At 38.0% G+C, this 23,134-nt stretch overlaps 1 protein-coding gene across 3 annotated transcripts in view; it reads left to right on the forward strand.

Annotated features, from left to right (window-relative positions):
• The first annotated feature begins 4,177 nt into the window (after positions 1-4,177).
• LOC131243051 (AP-1 complex subunit sigma-2-like) overlaps positions 4,178-23,134 on the forward strand; it is a 50,714-nt gene continuing 31,757 nt past the window's right edge. Inside the window, exons 1-8 of one of the 3 annotated variants that reach the window (XM_058242115.1) lie at positions 4,178-4,285; positions 12,540-12,626; positions 17,721-17,812; positions 17,902-18,010; positions 18,482-18,517; positions 18,618-18,704; positions 18,778-18,876; positions 20,890-21,710. In XM_058242115.1, the coding sequence (XP_058098098.1) occupies positions 4,283-4,285; positions 12,540-12,626; positions 17,721-17,812; positions 17,902-18,010; positions 18,482-18,517; positions 18,618-18,704; positions 18,778-18,849 (486 nt within the window). In that variant the 5' untranslated portion in view covers positions 4,178-4,282 and the 3' untranslated portion in view covers positions 18,850-18,876; positions 20,890-21,710. Of the gene's footprint in view, positions 4,286-12,539; positions 12,627-17,720; positions 17,813-17,901; positions 18,011-18,481; positions 18,518-18,617; positions 18,705-18,777; positions 19,119-20,889; positions 21,711-23,134 lie in introns of those variants that run through there. The other 2 variants (XM_058242114.1, XM_058242113.1) reach the window with 2 other exon arrangements.

Genomic DNA, 23,134 nt, shown 5'->3' on the forward strand with positions numbered 1-23,134 from the left:
AGGGGGCCTTACTGTTAGGTGAAAAAATAGTAAGTCTTTAGGTCGACTTATGGAATGGACCAACTCTACTAACAGCATGGGCCATTTGAGATTTGAGCCCTAAGAGGCATCTACGTCCAAGAACAGACCGACTTTCCACGAGGTCGATGCAACTGTAAGGACACTCAAAGAGGATGCTACTATAAGTCCACTTAAATGACCAATTGTCGACCTAACCTATAGGTCGACCATAACTCAGCTATAGGTCAGTCATAGCTTGGCTATAGGTCAACTGTAGCTCGATCGTACTCGGCTAGAGCTCTACCATAGCTCATAACAACCTCTACGGAAGAAGCTGTCGGCTCAACAAAAAGTTATACGAACAACCCCCAAACCAATGGTCCAAAGATCTCTCCAAACGGTCTAAAGATCTCTCCCAAGATCTTCGGAGCATCAAATCGAATCTCGATAATTTCGAGATCTGATAAAGATCTTGGATGGATCTCTAAACAGGATCTGTCTCCACGTATCGAGAATGACTCCTTATCAGATATGCCTTCCCTCTCCTATAAATAGAGGTACCCCCAACCAAAGTAAGGTACGCACATTCACACCCTAATACTCGACTAGTGATCTCTTTTTCAAAGAGATCCTACCCTATAAAAGACCCTAAAATCCTGACTTAGGCATCGGAGGGTCCCCCATACAAGCCAGGGTCCCCTTTGTCTCTTGTTATCATCTGTGCACGTATCAAAGGGTCAACCAGGGAGGGTCTGCTAGAAAACTACATCAACAATTTCAATGATAGGTGTTCATTTCCCACTATATTTTTTAATGGTGTGGTCTCTTATAACCTTTGGAACTATCTTATTTTTAGGTCGTGTCCTAAAATGATCTAACAAAAAATGAATGGTCTGGATAAAACACATACATCATAGTGGGGCCTATATAGTTTTAGCTTGGAAACTTCGATTGTTTAATAAAATATTTTTGGTTTTGGAGGAAAAATTTGCCATTTATTTCACACAGTAACCAAATATTATAATTACACTTTTTTCTACTGTTATACTGTTAATTTCAACGAACAGATAGACCCTTATGGCTTCTTTTACTTGAACTATCCAAACTTGCAAAAGAAAGTCTCTCTACCCATCTCTCTATCCAACTAGACCTTAAGCTCGTGGGCTTGTGCTGAGCTTAAGTGAGACTGAACAGGGTGAACTATGCTGAGTTTTGCTTTGCTCTGGACGCAGATTGGTTGGTGTACCACTGACCTAGCTTGTGTGTAGGGGTGTACATTGAGTCAAACCGAGTCGAGCTGGCCTTAGCTCGACTCAGCTCGGTCACTAGCTGACCTTAGCTTGAACTCAGCTCGGCTCGATCCTCGAGCCTGATTGACCAACTCGGCTTGGTTCAGTTAGCAGCTCGGGTCGAGTTCGAGCCAAGTTCGCCATTGAGGCATTTCCACAAACACCTGAACTGCAACTTCAAAATCCCACTGTTTTACAAACAGAGGCAATGGTTTTACAAGTGTTTTATCAAACACCTTCTAAGCAACATAAAAACCAAGAAAAACAAAGAGAAAAACAAAGAGAAAAAAGAGAAAGGGTATTTGTTTCATGTACATACCTTCCTTGCCACCAGCCACATTCTGTTGAGTCATTTTATCAAATAGTTGGTGAGCAACATCAATGGCAAAGTAACTGAGTCACCGAACTAGTTTGATCCGAGTTTGATCCGAGCTGGATTTGATCCGAGTCAAGTCGAGCTAGGGCCTGCTCGAACTCATTTTTGAGCTCAAAAAATCAGCTCGACTCGGCTCGAACTCAACTTTGAACCTAGTCGAATCAAGCTTTTTCAAGTCAAGTCAAACGAGCTAACCGAGCTAGCTCGGTTTATGTACACCCCTACTTGTGTGTATGTTTCTTGCGTGGAGATGAGTGCCAACGCTCCTTGAGCTCCGGGCTGTATGAACCATTCATAGGAGATCAAAGTTACATGAGCCCCACAATGATGTATTTATTATATCCACATGTTCACCCATTTGACCAGATCATTGCCCAAAAATGAGTCATATCCAAATTAGCTCAGGATGACCATACCACAAATAGCAATGAGACTAATTCTCTCCATTAAAACATTTTAACCCCACCATAATGTTTACTTCCCATCCAAACCGTTGATAAGGTCACACACATGGATGAAGAGGAAAAAACAAATATCATATTGATCCAAAATTTCTGCCCCCTGGAAGGGTTTTAAAGGTAGACATTCAATTCCCCACTACTTTTTGCAGTGTGGTCCACTTGATCTTTGGATTTGTTTTATTTTTTGCTCAAGCTTTACAATGAGCTCACCAAATGAACGGATGGTTTGGATATAACACATGCCTCAAGGTGGGACTTACATTACTTTGGTTACCTCAACGCATAGCCATGTGGGTGGTGTGCGGAACACCTGCCAATCCGCTTCCCTTTGCCCCAACTCAGCCTAGATACGGATTGGCTACTACCCGGTCAGTGCTCCATGGGCCCCACCATGATATATGTGTTTCATCCCTACTATCCATCTATTTTTATAGATCGTTTTATGGTATAAGACTAAAAATGAGATATATACCAATCTCAAGTGGACCATATTATTGGAAACAGTTTTGAATGAAAAGTCACCATTAAAAACTTTCTAAGGCCACAAAAGTTTTGGATCAAGCCAATCTTTGTTCATTTTTTAATTATTTTTTAAACCACAAAAAAGCAATAAAATAAACACTACAGTAGGCCTTGGGAAGATTTTAATGATGGATATCTAGTCACTCTTTTTACTTGTGGTGTAGTCCACCCGAGATCAAGCCCTAAAATGATATGTAAAAATGGATGAACCACCTACATCATGGTAGGCCCACAGAGTACCGACCACCAGCCACCGGCCTGGTGGCAGGGCGAGTAGCCAATCCGTTTCCACTCAGCCCGTGACACTCGTCGTGATCAGCTTAAATATGACTCACGGGCCACGGTAGAAGCTGATTGCCTAGTGTGCAGGAACTTGGGGTATGTTGACGTAACCAATTTATGTGGGCGCCACTGTGATATATGTTTTATATACATATTTTGCATCATTTTTTTTTTTTAGATCATTTTAATAAACAGGTGAAAAAAAGAGAGGCAAATTTAAAGCTAAAGTAAACCATATAAAAAAAGAAGAAGCAAGGATTAAATGACTATCATTCATAACTTGTTGAGGCAAAACTTACCTTATATATATGTCTTTCTTTAGCCGGGTATGATCTTATAGACATGTCAGATGGAAAATAAATATTATAGTAGGCCTCACCTTGTCTATATGTTTTTCTTTCGTCCGGTATGATCTGATAAACAGGTTAGATGGAAAATAAATATTATAATAAGCCTCAGGAATATTTTAACGGTGGATGTCATTGTCCCAGCTAATATGTACATTAAAACTGGGTGACGTTAACACACACTTAACGGTGTGTGGCACACCACGCAATCGGATCGTGGCGCATGGATGGATGATAACTTTCTACATTGAGACCGTTGATCGGATGGGCCACCATGGATGGAGATAACAATGAAAATCATCATCATCATCAACAACATATAAGCCTCATTTGAGACAGCTAGATCATAATAAAATCCAATGGTTCAAATACTCAACCCTCTGTCCTTTGGCCTATATTTTATTGATCTTGAATTCTGGTCAATCATCAATAAGGATCTTCCAAATCCGGAGGTTCTCAGGTGAACCTCCATCCGCAATGGGCCAATTAGATCAACGGTACAGATCACGGGCCTCCATGTCCCTCAACTCCCGTTGGATATGATACGGTATTACTTATAAGAACCGGAACATGGTGGAGCCACTTTTCTACATTACACATGGTAGGATTATCTTTCAATCAGAATCGTCCATATAGTGGGGTCTACTTCAGAAAGAAATTCATTCAACACACGCGTAGATAGGAAAATCCCAGCCATCCAAACAGTGTCCTTCAAACCGCCATTTAATAGCCAATACTAAGTGCTGGAAATTAAAGATAGGTGATGAATATGGTTTTCTAACAAGCATGATTTATGAAAAGTCGTCCATCCAGATTGAGGCCCGCTAGTTGGACGGTCCAGATTGATGGATAATAACCATGCCACGTGTAAATTGTAATGTAGTGCAATGGATTCTTCGTGCTCTACCGTATCGTCTCGAAATTCCTCCCTCTATAAATATCATAAACTCTTCATTTTCTCTTTCAATTTTCCCGCAGAAATAGCGATTCAATTCCTCGGCTGCAATGGTAGATCTCTTCCCTCATTTGTGATTTCCTAGGGTTCCTTTTCTTTCTTTCTTTCTTCTTCTTCTTTTTTTTTTTTTCAAATGTTACGTTGCTTTGATTCAAAACTTCATGCTCCTCATTACGAAGCGATTCTGCATTGTTACGTGAATCTGCATAGATTTTTCTCGATTTCTCGGATTCTGCTTCCGTAGCATTTTTTTGAGCAGTATATGTTATTAGGAAAAGAAGAAGAAGAAGAAGAATTTGCAAAAGATAGGGCTGATTTGGAGACCGATGTTTGTGATTTCACGCAATTCTTTCCTTCCATTTGGATTCCGTTTATATCTGCGTTTGGATGCATAAGCAGAATGAAATTTTGGATCGCGAGAGTTTGGTTCTAATGAGAAAATTATTGATATCTGCCTCTGTTTCCTTCTATATAAATCCAAATTGTAGTTGCATTTGTTTAAAGTGCGACTTGAAAGTACCATGATTGTAATTCCTTCAATATGAGTCTTGAAAGTACCATGATTGTAATTCCTTCAATATGAGTAGTATTGAAGGTAAGCGCAATTTGGTTATTTCCACTTTATTCAACCAGTAACTGCGATTCAACTTGATATGATGCCTGCTGTGTGTTCTCGTTTCTTCTTTTTTTGGAGAATAAAGTAAATACAGGGACAAATTTGCTTGCGGAGTTTTAAGATTGTGTGGTGTACGTTTGTCATGTATTTTTCTTTTCTGTGACTTTTCTGTTTATTTTTGGTTTGAACGGTTTGTGCTTGTTGGTCATTTGGACAGTGTTTTTTAGTTGAAATTGTAAGCATTGCTGGTATGATCCCTGGTTACCTACCAGATAAAGCATAGTTATTTTAAGAGAAGGTTTAGATCCTATGCAAGTAGAGTGGTATGTACGGCCTGTTTGGCTTTTTCGCATTTTGGTTGATTCTAGTTCCCAAATATGCTAGTACTTAATTTAGATGTGTTTGGTAGGCTACCTTAATTAAATGATTAAGAAAAGGCAATTATGACAAAACCACCATTTTGAGAAATGATCTCAAGACATTTTCGGAGAGAAATTTTGCTCTAGCATTTGATGGGGGTCGAATGCATGTCAGATCCATGCGCATACGACGCACATCAGAGATAGAGGCCATTCATTCATCAGGTAGGGCACACATTGAGCATGCCATGCATCGAAAACAGAGCAGAACGTGAGCCACACATGTTCGTTGAATCAGGAACCTTGGACTTCTTCTGAGAGCCCAATTTTCTTATATGAGTCTGATCTGCCTAATCGCCAGCCAACATTATTTTTGGTCCATGCATGTTCATGATGTACCATGCCTGATGAATGGACTGGATCTTGGACACATGTGCTGTCCTTTTGATCTTTGACACATGTTCCGTTTTGACAAAAATAGGCCCTCATGCATATGGTTTTTCAGGGATTCGTCCTCCAATTCAAGAGGAAGAAGTCTGCAAAAATGGAGAGTTATTTGATACTCTAGCAGCTTATGACGTTTCTTACACAGGAACTTTGAAATGGTACATTTGGCATAAATTAACTCAAAATTAAACTGTCTAAATTGTGGAAAACACTATTGCTCAGTAGCACTCCCTAAATCAGATTGGTTACTCAATCATAGTCTCTGATTCGTGGACACTTGTTTGTTGAAATAGAATCACCGGATATTTTTCATTTTGAACTGTCCAATAAACATCCATCGATCTGGTAGGCAAATAATCAAATACACATATTTTGGTTCGTGATATATCTAAACTAGGACCTGTAATTTGGAAATTTTAGTTTGATTTATTGCATGCCACACATACATTACGGTGGGCCACACACTGGTGAACAATGGGAAGGGACTCCATGGTGTGTATATTCATCCAACCCATATGTCATGTGCGCCTCACTAGGATGAAGGGAAATTCCAAAAATTAGCTTCATCTCTAACTCATGGGGCCCACAACATGTGAGCTTAAAGAGGTGTTAGGGGTGATTTTACATTATTTCCCGCGGTGTGGCCCATCTAAGTTCTGGATCAATTTGACTTTTGGTATGTATGGTGGGGGCATATGGATGGAGTGGAGAGTCAAACACATCACAATGGGCGCCACAGAGCTTGGGTATTGTACATTGTATTGTAGTTGCTATAGAGCTCGGGTGGGTGTCGTACCACTGATCACTTGCGTGACGGACAAACCTATGACCTTCTTTGCCCTTGTCAAACATGATTGTCTTTTTAGATTTTACGTAAGCAATTCTTAATGAACAATTCTTGAGAATTGTTTATTGAGAATCAAATTTTCCCTTGCTAGTTGCTAGAAGCAACGTGTAGTCCTCACTCCAAGGACATGCATAGTATCATTGAGTCTTCAGTTTAGAAAAGTGGGGCTCATGTTTCAGAGATCTAGGCTCTTGATCTGTGGGCGCCTACAATAGATGGGCCATGAACAAAAGATCTCTGTGAGATGTTCCCAACCTCGATTGGTGGCCTATGAATGTATGGTTAAGAAATGCAGCAATAGTTCTTCTTCAACTGAAAGGTCAATATTGGATGGCTAGGATCTCTGAACTGGATGATTCTTAGGGCATGATCTGTCTACAATAGGTTGTGGTTCAATGATATTGACAGTTCGGATGACGTAATATGGGCCCCACATGCACAAACTGAAAGCCAAGGATATTTTGCATATGACAAGGCTTCTTTTGCTCTTCGGATGACATTAGGTTGTTTTCTACAAGTAGTTCTGATGCAGGACACATGATTTAATGCTAGCATGCAATGCGGAGATTATGAAAGAGTCCATAAAGTAATTCAATTAACAAAAGATGCTAACTCACCAAGTAATTAAGAGTAAACAATATGAAATAAAATTTGATTTAACCTAAATCACATGCTTGTATGTTAAGAAATCATATAAATTAATTAAAACTAGGCCCGATAGAAGGACATAACTTCCAATTTAGCAGGCACGTTCCGCACTCAAGGGATAAATTTGTAGGTTTAATGATTAGGGCTAGGAAGGGAAAAATCTAAAATTTGAAAATTAGGGTTCATGGGAATTGAGGATTTTGGAATTAGGGTTTTTAGAAATTGGAAAAAATATGAAATTGGGGATCTACGGTTTAGGGTAGGGTTATGGATGGAGAATCAAAAGGTTTTGATAGGGGAATCAAGGAGAAATCAAAGGATTGAGCGGTTATCCATACGGTCAGCCTATGGACTTGCACATGTGGGTTGTTGGCTAGGGTTTTTGGGTTCTCAATGGTTGATTTCGGTTGGGGTTAAAGTTGGATGATGAAAAGTTGAAAAAAAAAGAAGATGATTTGGATGGTCTTGGATAAGAAGGAAAGAAGAGAGATGAAGTTTTTTGGAAAATACTTCTTTTGGATAGAAAGGAAGAGAAAAGAAAGATGATAGATGGAAGCCTCGCACCTTCGTTGAATGAGGAATGGAATCACACCACACCCAAACTCCAAATCACATGGAGTATTCTTCAAATTACACAAGGAAGAGAAAACACAAAGCTTTTTTTTTTTCAAAATAATAGCATTAGGGCTTCCACACACATCTTTCTCTTTTATAGTCTCAGAAAAAACCTTTTACAAAAGACACTCTCAGATAAGATTCTCAACATAAAGATGCTTAATAAATTAAAAGTTGTTCCTAACTCCCTAATGTCAACACAAATATAGGCTATACCAACAATAATAAAGCATGTAAATAATCTAAATAACTAAATTATTTCGTGGCCCATGGGGTTCCACGATTAAGATGTTATGATGATGATCCAACAGTCCGATCATTGTGTTTATCAAGCTCCTATATGCAGCCTTCGTGCATCTTCCTAGTGTGAGGTCTTCAAAGATGCACACACATGCACGTGGGGTCTTCAATGTGGCTAGAAATGTGAATTGGGCCAAGTGGGCCTCATGTAATTGTCGTCTAGCCATAAGGAGACTGGCTTAGCCCTCCTCCTCTGGTATGGTGGTCGGATGTCCTGGTTAAGTACTCTACGAAAAGAATGTAATATTTAAAAGTCACCTCATAAAGTCAAGGGTTGCTGCTTTGTGGGATGTGCTTTAATTTCCGAATATAAGTTATTGATCTATCTTTGGTTGCCTAAATATCGTCATGGTTAAACTAATTTTGTAGTTTCAACCCATGTCTCTTGCATCAAAGGTTGGGTTTTGGTCCTTATCCATGTTTGATGTGTAGCATTGTATAGAATGGCTATTGTGTATGAGTTAATTTATTCACTTCAATATGACCTCATGTTGCTCATTGATGTCGTGTGAGAAACATAGCTTGGTTATGTGTTGCTATTCCTTGTCGATTTAGTTAAGCCCAAAAGTTGGTTTTTAACCTGGGTATCATCGCTATATCATATTACACTGTAGCAAATGTCGGGTTATCAACATGGTTTATAACGTCTCATCAAACACCAACTCCAGCTTGTGTGAGGCCCCATACGAGACAAATTGCGGCTTAATTTATAAAATGTTGAGATTTTTTTTTTTTTTTTTTTTAAAACCTACTTAATATGGAATTTACATTCCGGTACCCTTTTCAAAAAGGTTTTCAAAAGCTACCTCATTGATTGATATAAATTATCATTCCACTACCTTCCATCATGGCGTTGTGTGAGCAAATGGGTTGGTGGCTCGGTTGGGTCCCATCATGACGTTTATGTAAAATCCACCCCAACCACCAGATGCGCACTGCATGTTAGGCCAAGGCCCCAACAATCATCTCCATCTATGATTCAAGTGGACCAAATGATTGGAAACGGTGTACAAGGCAACTCTTGCTCTCGAAACTATATATACTAGTATGGCTTACATGAATCACGGATGGGCGTGATATTCGGGGCACGGGCCTAAATTTTTGTGTGGCATCTAATGGTTGGAATGGGTTTCATTATTCATGTAATTATCACGGTAGGCCCTCTTAAAATAAATAGTGGACGTCTCTCTCTTTCCTTTGGTGTGCCCTACCAAAATTAATCTCTCTGTATAGTTGGAGACGACGTTGGAACTTGATTTTTGATAGGGTCCACCATGGTGTGTGTGTAAAATCCACTTCGACCATTAGATGCCTAATCTCATTTTAGGCCCATATCCAAAAAATTAGGTTGATTTGTGATTTAGGTGGGCCATACCAAAGAAAGCAGTTAGCATAGAGACATGTACCCTTAATTTTTACAGGGCCCACCATGATGATTATATGCATTCCACTCCAACCATTAGATGCCAGTGCCACACTAAAGTAGCCTAAAACTTAGGCCCATCTGTGTTTCATGTAGGCCATACCAAGGGAAATAGTTTGGAGGGCAATCATTGCTTTGTATGCTGCCTTGTACACTATTTCCAATCATGTGGTCTACTCGAATTATAGACGGGGTTGATTTTTTAGTCCCTTGTATGTAAAATCCACTTCGACCATTAGATGCCTAATCTCATTTTAGGCCCATATCCAAAAAATTAGGTTGACTTGTGATTTAGGTGGGCCATACCAAAGAAAGCAGTCGGCATAGAGACATGTACCCTTGATTTTTACAGGGCCCACCATGATGATTATATGCATTCCACTCCAACCATTAGCTGCCAGTGCCACACCAAAGTAGCCTAAAACTTAGGCCCATCTGTGTTTCATGTAGGCCATACCAAGGGAAATAGTTTGGAGGGCAATCATTGCTTTGTACGCTGCCTTGTACACTATTTCCAATCATGTGGTCTACTCGAATTATAGACGGGGTTGATTTTTGGTCCCTTGGCCTAACATGAGGTGATGCATCTACTAGTCGAGGTGGATTTTACATAAACTTCAAGGTGCGAAAGACCCAAGTGGTCGACCCATTTGCTCGCATGCCCACCCAACCGACTATTAAAGAAATGTAATGGAAGGTAGTGGAATGATAATTATATCGATTAATGAGGTAGCTTTTTGAAAAGGTACTGGGATGTAAATTCCATATCAATCAGGGTTTTTTTTTTTTTTTTTTGTAAAATTCCCTAAAATGTTAGGGTGTTGGGTCAAATTAAACAAGTCAATTTGGATTCCTTCCAACTTGGTTGATTTGTATAGTGTGCCTTATCTGAATTGTTGATGAGCAAAATGTGACTCATTTGTATTGACTGAATTGCATTGCCTGAATCGTTTACTATCAGCTAAGCTGCACCTGAATTATAGCTTCAATGTTTTTTCTAGCCTAACTCAATGTGACTTGTCTGAATTTTGTTGGTATCAGTGACAAGCTGTTAACAGGTCAAGCTTGGGGAAGATATCGGTGTGCCCATATCCATACCTAAGGATTGGATTTAGGTCCTTTCGGGTTACTATATACAAGTTACTGGGTCCGAATCCGATTGGATTTTGGGATCCCATTAGGTTCCGTTTCAAGCGAGAATTAGGATTCAGAATAGAGATTGGATCCGGATTTGGTTTTAGAACCATTTCAGAAACATATATTTTGTGATCTTCTTAATTACTAATTAGTAAGTATAATTAAATAAAGGGTAAAACTAAAAAAAGGGGATCATGTATCTAATGTTCAAAATATCCGTATCATGTTACGTATCCCATCCTTGGGATATAGATACGTATCGGTTATCACATGTGATATATCGTTTGTATTGGGTAATTTATCACACCTTTTGGGAAACATTGGGAAAATTGTTGAATTTTTTAATGAAACTTCAGGGATTGTTAAAAAAGACCTAATGCACACTTTGAAATCATAACATTTCAAAAAAGAAATATACATAGTAGGTTTCTTGTATGGGGTCCTAAGCTTTGCGTTGTCTGACTGAACTAATGCAACTATATTCAAATTGAATGCATAACATTTAGAGTGTGATGATCATTTCATCAAACACTCCTAAATACTTTGAAATTAGTCTCAATTGACAACTAGTTCAAGGGAAATTTCAAAAATAATAATAATTTAGTAATTTATTATTATTAATTTTTAATTAAAAAATAATTTTTATTGTCCAAAAATTAATAAGGACTTAACAAATCAGTAGATCAACCCTCATACATGCTTGATTTCATGTTTGGAGTGCAACATTGCAAGCAATTTGGGATAAACTGGGGAAATTTTGAATTTTTCCCAAAATTTCCCAAATCATACCACTACACTCAAATTTCAAAATTGGAATGTATGTGAAGATCATTTCATCAAATACTCCTAAATACTTTGAAATTATTCTCAATTGATAGCTGGTTGAAGGAAAATTTTGAAAAAAGCATGGCAAACATGAAGAACCAATGGATATCGAAATTAGAGCTCCAACTCCATGATGTTTTTATGCAAAACGTGAAGAACCAATGGATTTGTAATCATTTGACACTGATTTTACATAATTTCAACAAAAAAAGGGTTTGGAAATTGAAAATGCTCATCGGATCGAACATGTGAGATATATCGGCACTACCTGTGCGTTTCATATCGCACAGGTGGGATACAAGAGATATCATGGGATATATCGGCCGATATTTAAAACATTGCATGTATTTAGGTATCCATGAGTATCTGACACGTTCTGATTTCTAATCGGATCTGAATAATTGGACCCAAATCCAACCTGACTGATTATTAATCCTACCTCAAGTCTGCACGAGATCCGATTAATCAGATTGGAGTTAGAGCTGACCTTTGAAATTGGTCTTTTAATCTGTGTTTATCCTCGGTTTATGACTAGCATGATCTGTGATGGCTATATGAATTAATCTAAGCACTTGGGAATTTTATCTAGCTTAAGCAATGTTGTTTGGTGAAGCTGTTAAACGAACAATGGTTAATTTTAGCTACTGAACTTCTTCATTTGGTTCTACGGACTTTGAATTTTTCACATTTTTAAGTTGTGGAGGAGCTGTAACTTTTTTACTTTTGGAGACCTTCAGTTGTTGATGCAATAGCTGATATTTTCTGGGTATTCAATAACACGATATAACCAACTGATATAGCTTTTTTATCGAGGCATTTGCACAGGGTACCACTTCTTGATTCTTTTCCACGTGTACGGGGTCTTTGTTGTCTCATTCAAATTGTGTACACTTCTTTTTCTTAAATAAATAAAAATATTTTTTCTGTAGTAGGAATTTTTTCCCCCTGGCATCTCTAAAGGTAGTTGCTTTAAATTAAAAGCTTGGTTGTTTTTAATCTTTAATTTTTATTATCTCTATAGGTAGGAGATACATGTGGTTGTCTTCATGTCCAGTGTTGACATAATGGCTTTTGCTTATTCTTTCTCCAGATTCACTTTGTGCTTCTTATTAGCCGGCAAGGAAAAGTGAGGCTGACAAAATGGTATTCTCCTTATTCACAGAAGGAAAGATCCAAGGTAAATAGTTCTATTTACACATTTCATTATTTGGCCTTTTTGCTAACTTAACACTGTTCATATATTTCACTTGTGTAACTGAGTTTGCTTGCCTTTTTTTCCTGCTTGCTAGAGATTATAAGATCAGTTTGTATGCAAATATGCCAAGGGTTTGTGGTCATCTTGGAACAACCAAACTATTATTTTTATCGGTTCTTGCATAAACAGGATGTTCAGAAATTACTCCCCTCTTGATTAAAGGTTATTGTTTATTTTTGTGCCCTATGATGGTTTTGGTTTTGTTGATTTCTAGTGTCTTAAATTATTTGTTACAAGAGTGAGAACGGCTTGTGGTGAGGCAGATGGGTTCTTGGTAGTTGTGGGTCTTCTTTAGGAGTCGACATTAAGCCATTGGTGTATGTTGTTTGCAGATGACAAGTTGTTGGTTGACTAGACTAGAGAGGGATAAATGCTAAATTTGAAGGTGGGAGGAAGGCTACAACGTATAGAGGCCTAAAAGTTAATTCAACCAACTATAACCATGTTGGAATGCAATCTTAAGAGGAATAGCTATATAAGCAAGTCATCATCATCATCATCATCATCTAAGCCTTATCCCAATTAATTGGGGTTGGCTACATGAATCATGTTCTGCCATTCCACTCTCTCAAGGGTTAAACCTTTAGTTAGACATAGGTCATCAAGTCTTTTCTTACTCCATCTACGCCATCTACTTTCCCTGATCTTATTACCTATCCATTCTACTCCCAAGTTCCCTTGAATGCATCCATTTCTATTTCTATCTTTCCTCATCTTGCCACTCATCCTTCCCAACATCCTCATTTTAGCTTCACTTTGAACATGTTGTTCCTTAACTGCCCAACATTCTGTCCCACAAAGCATGGCTGGTTTATAGCTGTCCCATAAAATTTTCCTTTCAGTTTGAGTGGTACACGATGATCGCATAAAACTCCAGAGGCACGCCCCCATTTCTTCCACCAGGGGCAATATCCTTCTCAATCTCTCTACTCTTGTGAAGTATTGACCCAAAGTGTTGAAAGCAGTCATTTTGGGAAACTTCTTGGTCTTAACTAATTCTCCAATTTCACTCCTATTGTTACTAAAATTGCACTCCATATACTTTGTTTTAGTTCAACTAATTTTAAATCCTTTAGATTCTAAAGCATCCTTCCATAAATCTAGTTTTCTGTTTGCACCCTCCCTCATCTTGTCAATCAAAACTATGCCAATTGTAAACAACACAAACCATGGGATCTCTTCTTGCAAATGCCTTGTTAACTTGCCCTAGCCAATGCGGAAAGGTACAAACTAGTGTTGTCATGTGCGATTGCACAAGCGATTATGTGATCACACAATCACATACATTGGCTCAGATTGCATATGCCATGCTCGCATGTGCCATGTAGGAAGTATGCCATGGCATACTAATGTATGCAATGGTATAATCGTATAACCATGGCATACTCTAGTATGTGATGGCATGATGACCAATGGTCAAATTTCTTAAAGATTGTAATAAGTTGTAGGTTGTAAGTTGTAACTTATATTGCATGCATCAACTCATCAAGATTCAAGTTATCAATACATTTTCTATGTTTCTTTCTAGTTTTCAATAATTAATTCTTTCTTAAGTAGAACCTGTTGATTGTTTAAATTTGTTTTGTTATATATAATATAATATAACTCAATTTATGGTCTAATTGTCATACTACAATGAAATAGGTAAATAAATGCAATCCAATCACTTGTAATAATTAGACACAATTTTTGTTAATTTTTAGAATTTTATTGATTTTTTTTTTCCAATTTATTAATTTTTCAGAAAAAAAGAAGCCATTAGCCTCAACGATCGCTTATGCGATTATGTGATGGCATAAGCAATCAACCCAGGCAGATGGCTTATGTGATTTGACAACATTGGTATAGGCTCAAGCTTACAATAATTGGGAACTCAATTGTCTTTCTACTAGTGGTCCTCGCATTTGTTACCGCTCCCTCATACATATCCTTAATCACGTCAATATATCCTCTTGAAACTTCTTTCTTTCCCAACACTCACTAGATTAACTATCTGGGGACCCTATTATATGCTTTCTCTAAGTCAATAAAGACCATGCAGAGATCCTTCCTCTCATATTTTTCCATCAATTGTCTAAGTAGGAAAATAGTTTTAGTGGTAGACCTGCCAGGCATAAAACCAAATTGATTTTCTGATACTTTGTCTCATGCCTTAGTCTTCTTAATCATTCTCTCACAAAGTTTTATAGTATGACTTACAAGTTTAATCCCATGATATTTAGTGCAACTCTGTATGTCTCCTTTATTCTTGTAAATAGGTACAACAATATCTTTCCTCCATTTGTTTGGCACTTTCTTCAATCTTCTTGAACAACTTTGTTAACCAAAATAACCCAATATCTCATGTACATTTCCAAACCTCTATTGGTATACCATCTAGTCCGAGCAAGGTGTTAAAAGACAGTTACGTATCAGCCATTACAATAATAGTAACAACTGATTACCATTACGTGTTACTGGTCTGAAATGGTGACCCTTTGAAAATTGGAAAGTTATGGCTATTATGGGGCCGTAACGGTTGTTACCCCCATGACGACGATTTTCAGAAAAAGAAAAAAAAAAAAAAAGAAAAACGGAAAAAAAAAAAAAATTGAAAAGAAAAATACATACCTTCTTCTTCTTCTTTAGTTGCTGTGGCTGTGGTTGCAACAAAAACAATTCCTCTTCTTTTGATTCTGTGATTGATGCCCTCTCCCTCTCTCTCTCTCTCTCTCTCTCTCTCTCTCTCCCCCCTCTTTAAAAAAGAAAGGGCTGTGTGGCCATTCCACAACCATGTTTTAATTTTTTTAACTATTAAATTATGGGACCCATTGTTGCCAAGTCACAGTCCCAAAATGAAATTGTTTGAATAATTTTAATTATTGCTTTACAGTAACTTATTTTTAAAATAGAACCATTGGATTTTTGATTATTTATGTCCCATAAATATCCATCAATTTAGGGTCAATTATATTAGTAGGATAAGTGCCAATAAATTGCATGAATTTGAGTTGATTTTGGGCATTGAATGGTCCCCAAACTACTCATAAATCGGCGACATTCATCTAAATTTAATTTCAATTTTTTTAAAAATTATTGGGGGAAATGATGTCAAATGATTAGGAATGTGCATTAGTGAATGAGTGCCATAGCTTGCATGAATTTGGATAAATGGAATCACATGATAGGACACAAAAGTCTTTGGTATGTTGAAAACTTTAAATGAAATGTACACATTGTAATATATCCCAACCCTCAGGTATGTAATGTACACTAAATTATGATAAATAATAACAAACAACTCCAAATGTGAGATATTTTGGTATTACATTCATTCTAATATATTTATCATTGGTATTAGATAATTAGAAAATTAAATCTTGGAGTTTTGTAGTCAATTCTAGGTTGTTAGGTTCGTAAATTCATCAGACAGAGCCCAATAGAACATTCTCACCAAAGAGTGGACCGTTACACTACCATAAACATGTTCAAAATTATAAATGAATGCATATTTGGAATATTATAAAATTTCAGATTTTATGGATATTTTTTAAAAGTATTTTTTTTTTGCGAAAAATTTTAAAAAAGGAAAAAAAAGAAGAACGATACAGGGGCATAATGGCCGTTACACCGATTCAGCGTAAAGGTAATGGTGGGCACCGTTACACCCACCGTTATCGCAATGGAACACCTTAGAGTCCGAGGGCCTCCCTTGTTTGCATCTTTCTCAAAGTTTCTTTCATTTAAGATATCCCATTTAAGTATCTATGGTCTTTTACTCAATATCTATATTAGCTAGTGTTTAGTTGAAATTGATAGCCAAGAGATTCTTCAAAGTGATTAGTTTGTTCCTTGGCTCTATTATTTAGTAGGATGGAGAGATTAATGAGGATGTTTCTAGTAGAATTGGAGCTGTGTATATGAAGTGGAGATGTGCCTTCAGAGTGTTGTGTGATTGTCACATGCCTTTGGAACTTGAGGAAAGATGTTATGAGCAAACTATGTTACCAACAATACTTTATTAACTGAGTTTTGGGCTGTCAGAAGGCAAACATGCACTAGGTGGAAGTGTGGGAAGAATATGAAGGATAGAATAGAATTAAGGAAGAGGTAATTCGATGTATCCTGAAAGTTTTCGCTTAGGAGATAAAATGGAGGATGCAGTCAGATGGTTCATCATGTGCAACAAAGTCCAATGACGAGCACAATAAGGAAAAGAACCCTAACTTTTGAAGGGTCTAAAAAGAGGATGAGAGGAAGACCTAACAACATGGATTTTGAGGTGGTGGGAAGGGATGTGAAGGCTTGTTTAGTTACTGAGAAATGGCCTTAGCTAGGAATGATTGGTGAAACAGGATTTGTTAAGTTGACCTGAATAGCTTGGGCAAGGATATGATGACGATGATGGTGATGACTTGGCTTCTGTTGAAACAACAGAGTTTTTTTTTTCCTATCTTCCTAAGTTCAAATACATTTGACTGATAATTTCCTTCTCATCTCCTTTAGAACTGTACTTCTTATCTTGGAATCATCTTAAAACGTTGCGGTTGCGGTTGCGGTTGCATTCATGCATTAAGGATTTGTTGGGCCTTCTCTGTGAAGAACGAATTGTGCTTAAAAAAATAGAACAATATGTTGCTGTTATTTTAGAGATTTAGGGATGTGTTTAAGGTTCTTCTAATAATTCTTTGGAAATTTGGAATCCGCCTTTTATAAATCTTCCCATCTTCATCTGAACTGCTGCATCTTGTCTTGGAATTGTTTCAAAATTTTGTGGTTGTGGTCGTGGTTGCTGTTTTGTTCATGCATTAAGCATCTGTTTGGTCTTCTTTGTGAAGAAGAACAAAAAATCAATCTTCATTCCAAGCAGCAGCAGGGAGAGCAAGTGTCTAGAAAATTGAAAATTCACCTTTTGTAAAGCTTGCTCGATGGGAACAAGCACTTGAATTTTCAGGAACTAAAGTTCAATGTTTGTTTCACTGCTTTTCATCCAGCTTCACATAACTGCCTGCTTTCTGAACTGATTGTATTCCGAAGGTAATCCGGGAACTCAGCGGAGTGATTCTTAACCGAGGCCCAAAGCTTTGTAATTTCGTTGAGTGGAGAGGTTACAAAGTTGTATATAGAAGGTAGTAAAATTATAGCTAGTCAACTATGTTTTAAGCGAGCCTTATTCAGCCCTTTGACATGCCTTTTGTTCATTAAACATCATATGCAGATATGCCAGCCTATACTTTTGCATGTGCGTTGATCAGGATGACAATGAGCTGGAGATCCTTGAAATAATCCACCATTATGTTGAGATACTGGATCGCTATTTCGGCAGTGTGAGCAAACTGACCATCAATCATATATCTGACAATAATAGTATCAACGGCTAGACTACAGTGATACTGCATCACCAACTCTTAAATTCTGTATCTTATCCACCATAATTGTGGACCTCATTGTGGAAGTTGCAAAGTTAATTCACACTGATCGATCTCTACTACCTGATTTCGCTTAATCTAATGTGGACCTTTATGTTTAACCAGCCATTTGAGAGCCACCAATTGGATAGTTAGGATTGTATGATCAGTGTGATATTCGGTCTATGTTCCATCCATAACGATCCCTACAATTTGGATGGTTAGGATTGCTATGCATTCGTGCACGTATACAGTGACTGATTGGACACCACAACTAATAAATGGTGTTGAGCTCTCACCACAGTCTGCCTGGTATCAACCACATCTCATTTTACTTTGATGAGATAACTATATTTTCATTGCCTTTCTCCCTTTGGTTACCCTTTTCAGGTTTGTGAATTGGACTTGATCTTCAATTTTCACAAGGTAGCTTTTTGAACCTCTTTTATGGAATCTCATCTTGTCTCCAGAAGAACGTGATTTTTTTTAAAAACCTTTCTAATCTCTTCTGACTGTCAATTGATAGGCATATTATATACTTGATGAACTTTTGCTTGCTGGGGAACTTCAAGAGTCGAGCAAGAAAGCAGTTTCAAGACTTATAGATGCACAGGTACATTTGTTTCGAATGTTGCTTTGGTTTATGAAATTGCGATTTGTCAATTGTTGGAGGTCCCATTTTGCAGGATTCATTGGTGGAGGCTGCAAAAGAAGAGGCTAGTTCTATAAGCAATATGATTGCACAGGTCACAAAATGAAGTACGCACAGGCTGGTGCTATTCATGGTAACTTTGCAATGTCATCTCTACTGATTTCTTGATCTCCCTTGGATGAATAAAAGTAATGATTTTTTTTTTTAATTTTTTAATTTTTTTAAAAAAACATTTTTTACACGTTTGATGCATGGTATAATAAAATGTTATAATGTCTGTTATAACAAGGCTGACCATTCTTGGAAGGGTGATGTAATGAAAATGCCTGTTAACTGCCTGCCAATATTTTCAAAATAACAGCCATTATTTTATCAGCTATGCTAATTGTATAATGCAATAATGGCCATTGTTTACTTTAGATGTTTTTCAAATATAATGGTGTAATGGCGAGGAATATAACATTCTTTTTGGTTCAAAGAGAAAAAAAGAAAAAGAAAAAAGAAAAACATAAAATTACCAAAAAATCAGGTTTAATGTTGCTATGCTTTGTAGGCCCCACTTTCTATGTTTTTCCATTTCCTGTTTCACGAGTGCTGTTACTGTCATTGGCTGCCATGTTATCTGTATTATCCGTAATGAAAATACTTACTATAAGTAGTGTTATAAAAAAGAAGGTACCATCCATTCACTCCCCCAACTCCCTGTTCCACGTACACATGCCAACATAGCAGATACGTGCTAGATCCAAGACATTCATCAGGTGGGACTCTCGGTGTGGGTACCCAGGCCAAAAATCAGGTCACTCAACATGAATCTGGTTTGCATTTCTGTCTCTTCCTTCCCACTTGCATGTAGAGCTGGGCATCGAGTCAAGTCAGACCGAGTTAGGGCTGACTCGACTCGATCCGGTTTTGAAATAGGCCTGACCCGAACTCGATCTGAGTCGATACCGAGTCTAGCATGCCTAACTCAATCCGAGTCCGGTCTAGCCTGGATTGATCCGGACCGAGTCCGATCCGATCAAGAGTACCGAGTCGGGTCGAGTTGGCATCGAGTCGGATTGAGAGATGAGGGAGGGAGGGAGTGGGGAGAGGCGAGAGAGGAGGAGGAGGAGGAGGGTGATGGTGGTGGGTGGTTGCTGGGCTTGGAAGAGGAAGTGGATGAGGATGAGGGAGGGAGAGAGGGAGGGAGTGGAGAGGAGGGAGGAGGAGGAGGAGGAGGGTGATGGTGATGGGTGGTTGCTGGGCTTGGAAGAGGAGGATGAGGGAGGGAGAGAGAGAGGTTGGGATCGGGTCGGGGTAGGGTTAGAGACTCGGGTCGAGTTACTGGGTAACTCGAACTCAACTCGGTTTAAGTTCGAATTGGGCGAAGCTTACTCGGTTCGGACCGACTCACCCATTCGGTTCGAGTCGAGTTAGATCAGACCGAATTGGATGAGTTGAGTTAGCCGGATCGGGTCGTCCCTTGCCCACCTCTACTTGCATGGTACATACCATCCACTAATAAGGTCATAGCACCATTTCTTAAAACTTTGTATGACAGTCTCCCACGGACGTTTTTCATACTTGTCCAAAAACAGCAAGAGACTTTACATTTCCTAACCAATGAAAGTTTGAGCAGAATACTATTTTGTGTCTATTTGCTCTACCAAAGAATTGCCATTGTGGAGATATGGTCTTGGTTCATGCCCGAGAGTCATTATTTTTTACTCTGAGAATATTGTTTGTTTCTTTTCTGTTTGGTGCATTTATTAGGGCTTGTTTGCATATACCCAAGAACCCCAATGGAATCAAATGCACTCAACCCATTTTCATTTCTGCACTAGAGCTGTTTGCTGCATTCTTAAAAATGCAGACGACAGGATATCCCAACATCCACAATACACGCCAGACTTGAACCCATCATCTAATCTCATTCTGAGGCGGTGGACCACACCCCGTCGTTTGTATTGGCAGATGCTCCCAACATATCCATTAACACTTCAATGCAATTCTCTTGCTTTTGTACAATTCTTCGGTGGTTATAGTTGTCTTCTGTAAGTTGCTGCCATGAAGTGTGTGGTAGGGAGAGATTAATTTTCTGTCTATCATACTTCCTGGTTGAATTTATTTATTTTTCCCTATAACTATCTGTTTTCTTTCGCAGATGTCTATGAATGGTTTTCTTTGGATCAATTTTACTTTTTGGGTATGCTCATCTACTGTCATCGGATCAGGTGTGGACCTACTAAATCGTCACGACCTAACCCAATTTGGACTTGGTTTTTAAATGAAGACGTGCATGTCTCACATAGGTTACCTACAGGGGTCGCTTTCTCTAAAGAGGGAGAAATGACTTGATGTGCATGAAATCCACCCTATCCATCTGTTACACCACTGATTGTTTAGCCTTGAACACCAAAATCATGATGATTCAACACTCAGGTGGTTCGCCCATAAAATTATACCTAAAACCTCTGTATTCATATGTGATGGCCCGCTTGAGTTTTGGAATACTGGGATTTTTGGGTGATTCTTTCATCCTAATGAGGAAATCAGATGATTGGATTGGATGGTATATAAACACCACGGTAGGCCCTACACAACTAATGGTGGGGTTGCCCATCCCAACCGTTTCCTATGCCGTGGCCTGAGTTTTGGGTTCCAAAGTGAAGATGAGGCAGCATACTGGATGTACCTAGTGGATCACATGAAAGTTCAACTAGTGTGGATCTTGGTTGGCAAAAGTGACCCCTGTGAGGTATGCTAGTGGAATTCATTTTTGAACTGGTCAATTTAGAGCTTGGACTTTCCTAAAATGGACTAAACCTAAGAAATCACTTAATTACGAAGTGTGGGGATGTCGGAAGTGTGGAATTGTCTATAATTACCAAGTATAATTAAGTAATTAATAAATTATTAAGGAAAAGTGAGAATTGAAAATTTGTAATTTCTTAATTAGTTTTTTTTTTTTTTTTTAATTATTAATAATTATAAAAGGGAATATTAGACATTAAATTTGCTTCCTGTGCTTCTTTCTCTATCATTATAACCATAACTCCCAATCTTATCTCATCGTGATCTCCTCCTCCGAGGCATTATTTTAGTGAAAACTAGATTATCATATTTCTAGTCTTAACCTATTTAATAAATGAGCTGGCTTATTTTGACAAGGACTCAACCCGGATTGAACCTATATTTTAAAAGGTCCATCTTAGGTGAAAATACATAATCCTATTATTAAATGGGTTGCTTTGGACTTTCCTCCAGCTGAACCGATCCATTTGCACCCATAAACTCATTAAAATTTTGGGGTTTCTACTTTTACTAGAATTCTTGAAGTAATGAAACAATATTCTCTTGTGGATGTGTTTATGCATGATTTGACTGCGTCAAAGTTAGCGACTCAGATGATGCCATGTGGTAGCAAGATTTTGAAAAGAGACAAACAAAAGTTCTTTTCGACTACTTCGATGATCGAATTCAATCAGAATCTGAAAAGTCATGAGTAACTCAAAAAGAGTAAGTTCAGTTGATTACTGTCATGGGATGTGTGTCATGTATTTTACTCATGTGGCAGAGTCAACTACTCACTGTAATGGTCTACAATGAGTAACAACCAAAATACAGTCATGGCCATTGACAGATTCGACGGATGCACCATAAAATCACACAGAAGAAACTCTTGCGGCCAAAACCTTTTAAAGAGCTTTGAAGCAACGTAACAACAATGCTAAGTCGGCCGATTTTCACGGTGCATAACACATTTGAGTGGAGAAGTGGATAATAATAAGCTACACATGGCACTACAAGAAGAACTCTCATTCGCGTAGTAGGAGTAGGATGTGTGTGTAATGAATAACCACCCCACGACAAACAACTAGCACACATGGCGTTGCATAATAAGCTACAATTGTATATAGGCCCAGATGATTATTTTTAGAACAAACGTGAGGAGTGACTATGAAGATATATTTCCAGTTACCACCTAAGATTTCTATAAATAGGGGGGAGATCAAAGAGCTCTGGACCTTCACTAACCCAATACAACCATTGTTTGAATTATCTCCGATATTATCGAAATATCTCCGACATTATTGTTATCTCCAGCTTGATGATAAAGATAATACTAGTAACGATACCAATAACACCGGTAGTATTAGAAATTCTGGGCATCAACAATGTATCACTAAGTATTACCAACATATTGATATCACCAATATTTTCAATTGTGTAAATTCTAGGTGTTGCTTATATTGCCAATGTATCAATATCGTCAATATTTCGATTGCGTAAATTCTAGGCAACGCTTGCATCACAAGTGTATTGGCGATATTTCAATAATATCGGCAACGTAGAGATATCATAGAAAGTTTGTTTATTTAAAAAAAAATAAAAAAATTCTATTTCAT

The sequence above is a fragment of the Magnolia sinica genome, chromosome 4, assembly GCF_029962835.1.
Source record: "Magnolia sinica isolate HGM2019 chromosome 4, MsV1, whole genome shotgun sequence".
NCBI lineage: Eukaryota > Viridiplantae > Streptophyta > Magnoliopsida > Magnoliales > Magnoliaceae > Magnolia > Magnolia sinica.